At 45.5% G+C, this 12,523-nt stretch overlaps 1 protein-coding gene across 1 annotated transcript in view; it reads left to right on the top strand.

Moving 5' to 3' along the window:
• Positions 1 to 501: 501 nt before the first annotated feature.
• RHOJ (ras homolog family member J) overlaps positions 502 to 12,523 on the top strand; it is an 84,775-nt gene continuing 72,753 nt past the window's right edge. The window contains exon 1 of the mRNA XM_054972468.1: positions 502 to 1,084. Within this exon, the coding sequence (XP_054828443.1) occupies positions 871 to 1,084 (214 nt within the window). The 5' untranslated portion in view covers positions 502 to 870. The remainder of the gene's footprint in view (positions 1,085 to 12,523) is intronic.

Raw genomic sequence — 12,523 nt, forward strand, 5'->3', positions numbered from 1 at the left:
GGTCCACGGCAATTCTTAACTTCTCCCAGATGTTACTAATCACTCCTCACAAGGGTCAGTCCGAGGGTAACTCCGATTGCCTCTTATATATATCCCAGATGATCCTTTCAAATTTGCATGCTGTTGCTGGCTCCTGGAGAGGGGCATCAAATGGAGAGCCTGCCCAGGCCATGGAAATGGCAAGTTACGGGACAGCCCTCCTTCACCACCTCCCGAGAGTCAGCATTCGAGACAGACAAGTGGCACAGGAAACCTATGAACTTCAGCCTGCAGTGAGACCTCTCGTTTTTTTCTTCCTCTATGTCCTGGCAACGTTCCTGTGAAGTCCAAACACACACAGAGCTGCTATTGTTCACAGCCCTTCAAGAGCCCCACTGATCCTAATATGGAATTCAGCAGGAAACCCATGATTTCCTGACATACAGCAAGCCGAAGAAAATAAAGGGCTTGCGTGGAAAAGCAAGCGAGGGAGAATCCATTAAAACCCCTCCAGCTTGCCTTCTCTTTTGGAAACGAAATGGAAAATGGAGTGGATTTCGCAGGAATCCTGAAGTTTTCAAGCCAAACTGGAGCCTAGGAACAGCCACTCAACTCCTCGGCCGGCTGCTATTTTTAAGCTGTGTGAAATACCAAAGACTCTGTGTCCAAGATGAAGATTTCCTGACTCGAGCAAGCAACACGCGTGTGGATTTTTGGTCGCTTCACCCACATGTTTCCTTTTAGTTTGGAACAAGGAGGCTCGGACAGCCTAGGAAACAAAGTTATGATTTCTTGAAATTCCCCTGCTTAACAAACTAACGACACATTCACTCAGGACGAGCCCTGGAGTGATTGCACTCCTCCTTTGTGTTTTGGTCCCGGGCCGTTTTCATGGGCACCAAGAAGTGTGGCTCAACAAGAAAAGCAGAAGGGAACAGGATGAGCGGCAATGGAGAAGAAGAGAGTGACTCCTGCAGTGCCAGGAAGATGCTGAAATGTGTGGTGGTCGGGGACGGTGCCGTCGGAAAGACTTGTTTGCTTATGAGCTATGCCAATGATGCTTTCCCAGAAGAGTACGTGCCCACCGTTTTTGACCACTATGCAGGTAAGAGCGCAGTATGCTTTCCAAATGTATTTATTAATGGTGCATGCAATGCTAAATTTTTTCATCCCGTACAGTTAATCTCTCTCCGCTGTTCTGCGTATTACAGAGCACAAGGTAGGAGACACAGATTCTAGATCATATCACTTTGTTTCCTAACCTTCCTTCCGTGCCAAAAAAACCGGTTCCTGCATGTAGAAAACTAGCCCGTGATGGAGATGGCCACATTACAGCCTTTCTCCCTTGAGATGCTAATTTTCCACATGCGTGAATTGTTTTTGTACGGGGAAGCGTTCTAAAACTGGGCCCCGCACCTGCAGTTTGAAGAGGTATGATCCCAAACTCTGCCATTTCTGTTGCATGACGATGAGGTCTAAAATTCAATTCCTCTGCTAAATGCTTTTCTGCTATTTCATTTGTATGTTGGGGGGGTTGTGTAATTATTCACCATTTCTATTGTTTTCTGTGATTTTTATTGGTATATAATATTGGTAATATTTCCTTGCTGTAGTATATGACTGAGAATACCTCAGTCCAGTGGCTCGTCGAGGGTAAGGCGGCCGGGTCTGCAAAGGTTGGTTGCCAGGGTGATGGAAGCCAAGCCTGTTTTGATTGGGCTCTGGGCCCGTGTGTGTTTTGATTGGACCAGGGACAGCGTGTGTTTGGAGTTCCTTCCCAAGAAAAGAGGCTGCACAAATGCCATGCCAACATCAGGCCCCTCCCATTGTTCAGGTGGTCTGTAATGCAAAGGTAAAGCCTACAATCAGCTCATTGATCTTCCGTCTTCTCTCTCATGTTAATCGGATTCATGGGTCGTCCTTAAACCATGAGTGTAACCCCTGTGAGGTTAATTGGTTTAGCCCAGTGGGGTGGAGTCAGAAGCTAGAGGCAGGCTGCTGAGGAGGAGGCTGTTTGCTGGGGAGCTTAATAAATTATAAGCTCTTATCACCTTGAACAAGGGCTATAATTCCCCAACACGAAGACAGAAGCCTGGGGTACAGTTGCTTCGAATGGATGAGAGAGGACTCATCACTTCTTGGATGTTGAACTGTTTGCCTTTTCAAGGACATGGTTGATCTGGAGTTTTTTTGTATGGTTGCACTTAAGAGTTAATTTTTTAAAAAAGTTGTATTTTATTGTTTAAAAGTTTAAAAGGGGAAAAAGTTACTTCTTAAAATTGAGTGAAAGTTGCTTTCTGAGCCCCATAGAACCCATGAAAAGAGAAGTCACATGAGCATCTTCCGCACAGCTGGGAGAATGCCTAAATGACCCGACAGAGTTGGTTCAGACAATTGCATGGTCTTTGCCACAGAAACGGCATCCTCGAGGCACCCTTTGTGCAGTCGGCTCCACCAGCTCAGCAATATGTGTCATTCCCATGTGTGTGTCTTATGCGGCCCTCTGCCTTGAAACCAATCAAAGACTCCTTGAGACTAAAGCGTGGATGAATACTATCGCATTTTGGTTGCATCTACATTTTAAGACTAATGAGGATAGCCTCATCTTTTACATGCTGATGGCGTCTCAGTCATCCATGTGGCTTAACAACATAGAGAAAAAAAATTAACTCAATACGGATTAATATTGAAGATTTGTTTCCCTCACAGAAAAATCAGCTTATGCACTGATCAGAGAGTGGCCGATTCCGCACACATTGGATAATGCACTTTCAATGCACTTTATCAATCGTTTGAGGTGGATTTTTTGTTCCGCACATGAAAAAATCCGTTTCAAATGATCTATAAAGAGGATTGGAAGTGCATTATCTAACGTGTGTAGAATCACTCAAAGACTCCTTGACATCAAGATTCAGAATCTCAGGAGTCTTGCAATAGGCAGATGTTCACCCCTGGGTTTGGGGTTTTACCCCATGGGTATAGGGCAGAATATCTCACTTGTTTAGTGGCCCCACATTATCGCGGAGCTTATTCGTTAGCTCGGTTTAATGTGCTACCTTCTGCGATACTTTATGGGAGATTCCATAAAACGCCATATGCTAACAGGTTATGCACTTGTGCTCAGCGAAACACAGAAACCCTGGAACATGTTTTTTTGTATTGTACTTATTACTGTGATATACATCCCACACGCATTGACCCGCTGTTGAGAGAGCAAATTGGAAAATCTGATAAATGTAAAGTTATCTTCCTATTGCCTACTCAGAACCAAAAAGTTATCGAAACTGTAGCTAAATTTTTGTATCTGGCATCTATGAGGCGAGTTGTGTATTTGTAGATTGAGTTCGGGTTGCGTCGAGTGTTTTTGTTAACATGGATGTAATGTCAATAAAGGTTGCTGCTGCTAATATGTGTCATTTTCGGTTCACATGTGGCTTGGAGAACGTGGAAAGGGCACTATGCCCTGGCCCAAATCACATAGAAGAGACTCGAGTGTCATTCTTAGCATTACACATGACAACGAACTTCTCTTTAGAGCTGCAGCTGAATATTTAGGGGTTGATTCTTTCCATTTCAGAATATTTTCCTGAAAAACAGTGATCAGGCTAACATACCCTTTCCTTTTGATGCTAAATCAGTTGTTTCTCCTATCCCCTCTTGCCTGGAATAGAAATGTTGATATCCTTAGCCAATCAGGGATCACAAAGAAAATGGGTGATATAATAATACATCATCACCCATCAAATTCTGACTACATAATGGGTTGCTTCAGATATCGTGCAAAGCCATGGCTTATTTTAACTATGGTTAGTTTGTGAAACTAGGATTCAGCTTGCAGATAGTCATTTATCCCCATTTTCTCTCCGCAAATGCTTGTTTCAGTGCCTTGGTGCTTTCCCCCAAGTTCTCTGCAAACACCTGGCTGCTATCCCAGCCTGCACTGTGATCTCCAACGAATGGAAATGCCTCACAGTGCCACCAACTCCCTTGCCATCGGCTGGTTGTTCACAAGTGTGGGAAACCTCCTTGGGAATCTTCACCTTCTCTCAGTACCCATTTCAGTTGGCAGACAAGGGCGAGAGGGCACAGAGAGGGGAATTGCTAGCAAGAGGTAAGGAAAGGTCAGAGATTTCATTTTCAGGCCGTTCTTGGCAGGCTGGGCTGGAAGCAAACTGAGGGCAGGACACAAGCAAGGATTAAGACCGGATTCTGTATTCATGTGTAATGGGAAACTACAGTTAAGACCAGGGCTTTTTTTCAGGGGGAACATGGGGGAACGGAGTTCCAGCACCTCTTGAAAATACTTGACAGTAGTGCTTGAAAATAATATGATTTCAAAGAAACCTGTATGTTTCTTCCTCATTTCCTTCTTGAGAGTTCCACCACCTCTTTTCCCAGAACCTCCCCGCTCCCCCGGTTAAGACTGTTTCAATGCCAGCTGTTTGGCCCAGTTTGGAAACTAAAGGCAATCTAAACTCCCCTCTGTCGAGATCAGGGGGCGGGGCCACCAGCCATGTGACCATTTTCAAGAGGTTCCGGAACTCCGTTCCACCACGTTCCTGCTGGAAAAAAAGCCCTGCTTTTGGCTATCTCACAGTGATCTCTCCATTCCCTTTCACGTGTAAAACACATGCAGGTTTAGGATTCCCGGATGCTTTGGGGTTACGGGAGCGATCAGACAACCCCCAAATGTGTATGTTCTCCTTGCTATACCAACCACAGCAGACTTTTTCACTGATTGAACACATCGATAAAGTACATGTCCTCCAGTGCCAGGACAGTTCCTCTTCCAGTACACGTGAGACGGTGTTAAACACATGAAGCTGCCTTATACTGAGTCAGTTTGGGATGATCTGTTCAGCCTGATAGAGGCTCTCCAGGGTCTGGGGCAGAGCTCTTTCACATCCGCTCCTATTTTATCCCTTTAACTGGAGATGGTGATGCTAATGATTGAACGTGGGATATTCCGCATGCAAAGCAAGTAATCTCCCACTGGGCCATATATTCCCCAAGTATGAATAAGACTAGCTTGAAGACACACAGAAAATCAGTTGGGTTTTTTTTCCTGCCCATGAGAATGATATATGGACCATTTATTTTTTCCTAGTTAGAAAAGAAGGGGAGTCATCTTGATAGGAAATCAACCTGTGATGAAAAGGTTGGTGGTGGAGAGTGCTGTCAAGTCATAGCTGACTTTTGGTGGCAAGAGACTGACAGAGGTGGTTTGTCATTGCCGGTCTCTGCAACCCTGGTCTTTGTTGGAGGTCTCCCATCCAATTACTAACCAAGGCCAACGCTGCTTAGCTTCTGAGATCTGACGAGATCAGGCTCACCTTAAGCAATCTTTATTTCATTTCATTTCATTTAGAACTTTTTGTGCTGCCTCTCCAGGAAGCTGCCTGAGATGGCTTACAAAATAAATAATTTTTTTTTAAAAAAAAAACTTTAAAAGATGTTAATTTCAAATCCGGCATTAAAAGACCAGCCTGGCATATTTATAGCCCACTTTTCTCTCCAGAAGTACCCAGTGTGGTTTACAACACTGTTCTTCTCTCCATTTTAGTCTCACAGCAGCAACTCAGTGAGATAAGTTAATCCCCCAGCAAGTCCTATGACAGAGAAGGGGATTGAACCTGGGTCTCCAACCATTATACAACACTGTCTCTGAAAGTCATTATCCTTTAAGAAGGGAAAGGGGTCTGACTTACTGGAAGGTCACCTGCTTTGTATATGGGAAGTCCCTGTTGGAAGAGGAGGATCCAGCGCTGTCCCTCTTCTCAGGTTTCGGAGGGGGACAAACCAAAGAGTTAGAAAGATAGAGAGGTCAGGGCACTCTGTTTACTATTGTTTACTGCTCTGACTGTCCTTTAATATGCAGCTTGCTATTCTCAGGATTTCCTACTCCTGACTTCCTCCCTCTCTCTCCTTCTCTTCCTGGCTTTGTTCCAGGCAACACCTCCCTCCTCCTCCCTCCATCTTGGCAGCATGGATGCAGGCCTTGCCCTGCCATCCATGTCCATCCTTAGACTAAATAGGTAGTTAGGATCTGTCTCTTCTCCTTTCCTATCAGAGTATGGAGTTCCTGCAATAAAGAACTCGTATTTCTTTTCTAAATATAAACCAAGTGTGTGCTTTTGTTATTTTCATTCCTGTACACACACCAGCCAGCAGAACAAGCTCACAACGACCTATAATCACACTTCCTATGCCACACGATAGACTCTGCTAACGGCCCAAACATGGAATCCTTTAATTAGGTTAATCAGGAGCTGGAAAGACCTTGGAAAGTCACCACCCCACAGAGCAGACAATACTGAACGAGATGGTCCACCAATATAACAGAAGGCAGCTTCGTATGTTTACCTGAACTGCTACTCTGATGAAACTGAGAGCCACCCCAGAATTCCAAGGGGGGGGGACTATCAGAAGAACGCTCCCTTTCTCTCTCATGTCATGTCTGCTTTGGCCTCAGAGATTGAAATTCAAGGCCCAAATCAAAACCACCTCACCACAAGCCAGGGTTTTGCTTCCTGCAGCCCTTTCAGTTTCTAAACATCAGGTCTCTTAAATCTAAAACACACGCACACTTCGTGTCAAACTTCTGTTTTCTCGCTCCCTTGTGGTAAATGATTCATGCTCTGCAAGAGTTAGGCCTTACCTCTGAAGAGAGCTTTTGAGGGAAACCAGAGAGGCCTTATTTTAATGGCATTTGCTGACGTTTTATTGATGGATTGGAATATGAGTCCGAAGCATTCAGAAGTTTTACATTGTTTTTAAAAAGTACACGCTTCTGTGGTTAAAATTCAGAAGCAATGTTAATCAGACATAAGAGGAGATCATGAAATATCCTTGTTAAAACAAATAAAAAGGCATGTATTTTTAGTAAAAATTCTGCCTATATGGATAACTTATGCAGTTAGGGTTTTTCCCCCTGATTAGTATAATCTTGTATCCAAAAGGACCAATTGAGACAAATGAAGTTTTTAGATTCCACCGGTGCTGGAGCACTCTGGTTTTGAGGGAATGGAGTAAGATTGCCAGGCCGAGCCTGACAACCAGCAGGAAGGCTTGGGGGTGTGGACAAAGGGGTTTGCATAGGATGTCGGTGACATTGCCAACGTCGCTCTATCATCCTGGGTACAATGTAGAAGCAACAACGGGTAGCTCTAGAAATCACTGGAAACTCTATGGTACCCAGAAGTGATATAGCAATGCTGGTGACCTGGCAATCCTAGCATAGAAGTGTTGAGCAAACCATATGATTAATCATAATTGTGATGGGAAAGAAAGTTTTGACTTTGTCATGAGTTGGATTTGACTGATGTACGAGAGAACTGGGAAACGGAGGACAGTGAACTCCTAATTTTGATAGGAAGACATTGTTTCAGCCCTGTGTCAGATTTCTGCTTGTTTTCAAATCTCTGCACATTTGCATTTGTATACTTTATTGCATAGTTTATTGAATGTCCCTGCTGTTGATTATATGGACTTACACTGTGTAATACACCTGCAGTCTCAGTGAGAAAGGCGGATTATAAACAACATAAATAGGTAAATAAATATCTGAACCCGTTTTCTCCCATTTGCTACCAATATGCAACTAAGAAAAGATCGTTTTCACACTGCTTACTGGCCGTGGAACATAGCACTGAGTTCCCGGAACGACAGCATCTTCCTGGCGTGATTTCGTGCGAGAACGAAAGTTCCCGCACGAAATCGCACCAGGAAGACGCTGTCGTTCCGGGAGCTCGGTGCAATGTTCCATAGCCGGTAAGCAGTGTGAAAACAGCCAAAGTCTTGATTGTTCTCTTTCCCAGCGACTTGCTGGTAGGGTTCATTCACCAGCATGAATCAGCCTTTGGAATCCCACTGCCAACTTAGAGCCAACAATCTTTTTAATTTACTTTGTTAAAAGTTACAAGCCTGCCTTACTCCCATCTGGTTGGACCCCAAACAGACATGACCAAGATCATGGATCATTTCCTATGACGAAAAGCTAGAGAGTCTGGGATTTTTCAGTTTAGAAAAAAGATAAAAGGAAGGGGATGACCGAGGTTTAAAATAATGCGCGGGGCAGAGAGAGTAGATAGAAAGAATTTATTCTTCCTTTTCCAAACTACTAGTACTTGGAGTCACTGGATGAAGATGATAGGCAATTGGTTCAGGACAGACAAAAGAAAACACTCCTTTACTCGACAAGTGATTAAAATGTGGGATTTGCTGTCAGTGGATATAATGATGGCCACATTTATACATACGGATGTTCCATCAAGTTGCAACTGATTCACGGTGACCCCAGCAAGGAGTTTTGGAGGCAAGTGAGAGGCAGAGGTGGCTTGCCATTGCCTTCCTCTGCAGAGTCTTCCTGGATGGTCGCCCAACCAAGTACTGACACTGCATAGTAGCTTCTTTGCTCTGACATGATCGGACTATATCATGCCACCTGCCCTCCCGGCCACATGATAACGTGGCTGTAAAAAGGGATTAGATACATTCATAGAAAAGAGGCCCATCAGTCAGTACTAGCTACGGTGACCAAAGGGAACTTCCATGTTCCGAGGCAGTCCACCTCTGAATGCTAATGCTTGGAACCAACATCAGAGGAAAATCTCAGCCTCCTTGCCCTGTTTGTTGGCCTTCTGGGGTGACTGGCCATTATATGAGACATGATGCTGGACTAGATGGGCCATTGCTATAATCCAGAAGAGGTGATCTTTTGTTCTCACCTCCGTTGGTCTGTAAAAGGCAAAATGTGGATATGCACAGTTTCAATTGGAGTGGGATGTTGCAGGGAGGCACAATTTAACCATTCAATGCCCACTTGGTTCACCAAATTGAAAGCGGGCTCCCCATTCTTGCATGGTATCAACAACAATAACAGCAATAGCATTCTATTTATACACCGCCCTTCAGGACAACTTAATGCCCACTCAGAGCAGTTTACAAAGTGGGTTGTTATTATCCTGACAGCAATCACCCTGTGAGGTGGGTGGGGCTGAGAGAGCTCTGAGAGAGCAGTGACTGACCCAAGGTCACCCAACTGGCTTCAAGCGGAGGAGTGGGGAATCAAACCTGGCTCTCCAGATTAGAGTCCTGCCGCTCTTAAACACTACACCAAACTGGCTTTCTATAAGACAAAAGGGACAGATTTTTAAAAGGTGGGTCTTTGTTCCCATTAAAGTGCTAAGAATTCAGGGTGTCTAATTTCAATGAGCAAAAGACGTCTTAGAGTTTGAAGTCCCCTTTCCCCTTCCCTGTGCAGCCCTGACCTCAGCTGGGGCTACACACATGTGCAGCTAACCTTGTTCAGACTGATGGAGCCATATGACCTTGGGTCACTTTGGTTTTGGCCCTTGCAGCTAATTGGCACAGCATCCTGGTGCGCAAGCTCTACATAAGGCATGGGAGTAAACCTTGGGACAGGAGCATTCTCCTATGACATGGGATATGTGCATATGTTCCTATGCACATACTTGATGGAACGTTCCACTTCACCCACACTGCCCACGCACAAGCCTATGCCTATAATAGCATACGTGCTTTGAGTCTCTGTGCTGGGATGCTGTGCGAACCAGGCCCTACCTTTGCAAACATTTGCAGTGATGTGTAGCAAAATCGAAGAGTCCAGTAGCACCTTTAAGACTAACCAACTTTACTGTAGCATAAGATGCATCTGATGAAGAGAGCTGTGGTTCTCGAAAGCTTATGCTACAGTAAAGTTGGTTAGTCTTAAAGGTGCTACTGGACTCTTTTCAATTTTGCTACTACAGACTAACACGGCTAACTCCTCTGGATCTATGAGTGATGTGTAGGGATCCCATTCCCCTGGTGGGGGGCAGGGGATCCCCCTCTTTCACCCTCCTCCCCCTGCCTCCACTTACCTGGCTGGCAGGGGAGGAAAGCACAGGAACGGGCCTCCCAGGTGCGCTCCCGGGGCAGCACGACAACATCCCTGCCATCATCGCACCACTCTAGGAGCGCTCCCACTCTTCGCCACATGCCAATTTGGGCCCTAAACAGGGTGAATTGGGCACGTTTGAGGCCCAAATCAACCCACTGTGAAGCAGACATGCACCCCTGTGCCTGTGTGGTGAAGTCACTGGAAGTGACGTCACCAAACCACTGCAGAGCCACACATGCGCTGCATGCGCATGAGTAAAGACTAAGATGGGAAGAAGGAGGTAAGAGGTCCCCTTACCCACCGGGAGGATAAGGGGAACTGGCAACCCTATTGGTGAGTGACAGGGCTTTTTTCTGGGAAAAGAGGTGGTGGAACTCAGTGGGTTACCCTCGGAGAAAATGGTCACATGGCTGGTGGCCCCGCCCCCTGATCTCCAGACAGAGGGGAGTTTAGATTGCCCTCCGCACCGTGGTGCGAAGGGCCATTTAAACTCCCCTCTTTCTGGAGATCAGGGGGTGGGGCCACCAGCCATGTGACCATTTTCAAGAGGTTCCAGAACTCCGTTCCACCGCGTTCCAGCTGAAAAAAAGCCCTGGTGAGCAAGTAGATAGATGATGTGAATGTTGAGGTAGGTGCACAATGCCCACCATGGCTGGAACCCAACAGGGCAAGGTGGTCACCATGCACTGAAATGGTCACATCTTCACTTGCAGTAACAGTGCATAGATTTGCATCCTCTGGCTGCAGTCCTTCACAGAGTTATTTTAAACCCATTAATCCTAATGGCTTTAAGCTTGTTTAACTCTGTTCTCTCATTTATTTGCCACTGACAGGTTTAGAGCCAAGGAGGAAGACTGAGTCATAAATCTTGCCCAGGCACCCATCAGATAAAAACAATATAAAAGTGTTTGCAAGGGCTAAACAATGCATTTCCTAATTATATCCACAAAGCAACATAGGACAAAACTGGTACAAGGAAAGCCCCGGGCATTACAGAAAGCAAATGGGGTCTTTAGAAAGTGTGCTGCAAATTCTTTGGTTCTCTTTGGAGGGAAAAGCAAGAAATGTTTTCTTGTACCTCCTTGAACAATAAATAGTCTCAGGGATAAGATGAATTAAACTGCTTAGGGTGCTGAGGCCAGGTTAGGAATGGCACGTCACATTTATATCAGAAGTACTGCATCTCTCTAAAGCTGAGCTTTCTATAGAAAGCCCTGCAAGCTTGCAGAAAAAGCTGGTTGTGCATAGCGTCAATTGGCTAGTTCCCATAACATCACCAATAATAACAACAACAACGTTTGATTTATATATTGCCCTTTGGGGCAACTTAACACCCACTCAGAGTGGTTTACAAAATGTGTTATTATTATCCTCACGACACTCTCCCTGTGAAGTGGATGAAGCTGAGAGAGTTCCAAGAGAGCTGTGACTGATCCAAGGTCACCCAGCTGGCTTCAAGCGGAGGAGTTGGGAATCAAACCTGGTTCTGCAGATTAGAGTCCTGCCGCTTTTAACTAGAGATGGCATGAACCGAAATACGACCCCAAAAAACCCATGAAACAGGCTGGTTCGGGGTTCCTACACCAGGGTTCGTGGAAGCTCCTTTTCCGGAACTTCCACGAACTTTATACTGGGTTGTTGGTTTGTATTTACAGGGAAATGGCCATTTAAACTGCCCCTTTAAGGGACTTGCAAGGGCAGATCCCTTTAAACTATCAGCTGGCAGGTGGCAGGGGGGATCCCCTGATAGTTTTTGACCTCCTCCAGCCATTTGAGGGGCAGCAAGGCCGTTTTTGGCCTTTTCTGTCCCTCTGTGGGCCTGCCCAGGGATGGAGGAGGCCGAAACGGCCTTGCTGCCCCTCGTGGGAGGAGAGGGAGGAACCCGCACCACAGGGGAAGGTAAGTGTGGGGCTGGGGCAGGGGTTGGAGCTGGGGTGGGGGAGTGGGGAGTGCCAGCTGATAGTTTAAAGGGACTTGCTGTTTGCAAAGCAGGAAAGGGCCCTTTAAACTGTTAAATGCCCTTTCCCTCCTGCTGCGAAGAGGCCGAAAAGGGGTATTTAAACCCCACGAACCACGAACTGAGCTGTAACTGGCCTCAGTTCCATGCCATTTCGTGGGTTTTGGTGCATTAAAATCCACGAACCACGAATCTCATGGTTCGTTGGGGTTTTTTTTGGTCCGTGCCCACTACACCAAGAACTCCATCTCCCATTGGAAGAGAAGTTTGGAATGTTTTTTTTAACGAGGGTGTGTCATCAAAAGGGTGACAAATAAATTGTTAAATGGATGAGAGCCAGTTTTTAAAAAAATATATTTTAACAAAACAGAATTCACCTGGAACCTGATACCTCTTAGCAAGGCTAAGAGGTGAGCCAGAGGTCTGTGTTTCAGTGGCAAAGCTGTGCTCATTCTTCTAGAAGAAAAGACCCGCACTAGCAGAATGGATTCATGGGATTATACTTGTAATGTCCAAGAGCCTTGAATGTTTGTGAGAGGCAGGGGGTAGCTAGTTAGCAACAGATTATTAAGATGGGAAGAGTTAACTGTAATTTGTTAAACATGACTGGATTGTTCACTCCTGCCAAAATCCGTGGCAGGGAGGGGGAGAAATAGGTGCGAGATGACTTAATTCCAGGTCCCTTC

Source organism: Eublepharis macularius, chromosome 2, assembly GCF_028583425.1.
Source record: "Eublepharis macularius isolate TG4126 chromosome 2, MPM_Emac_v1.0, whole genome shotgun sequence".
In the NCBI taxonomy this organism is placed as follows: Eukaryota; Metazoa; Chordata; class Lepidosauria; order Squamata; family Eublepharidae; genus Eublepharis; species Eublepharis macularius.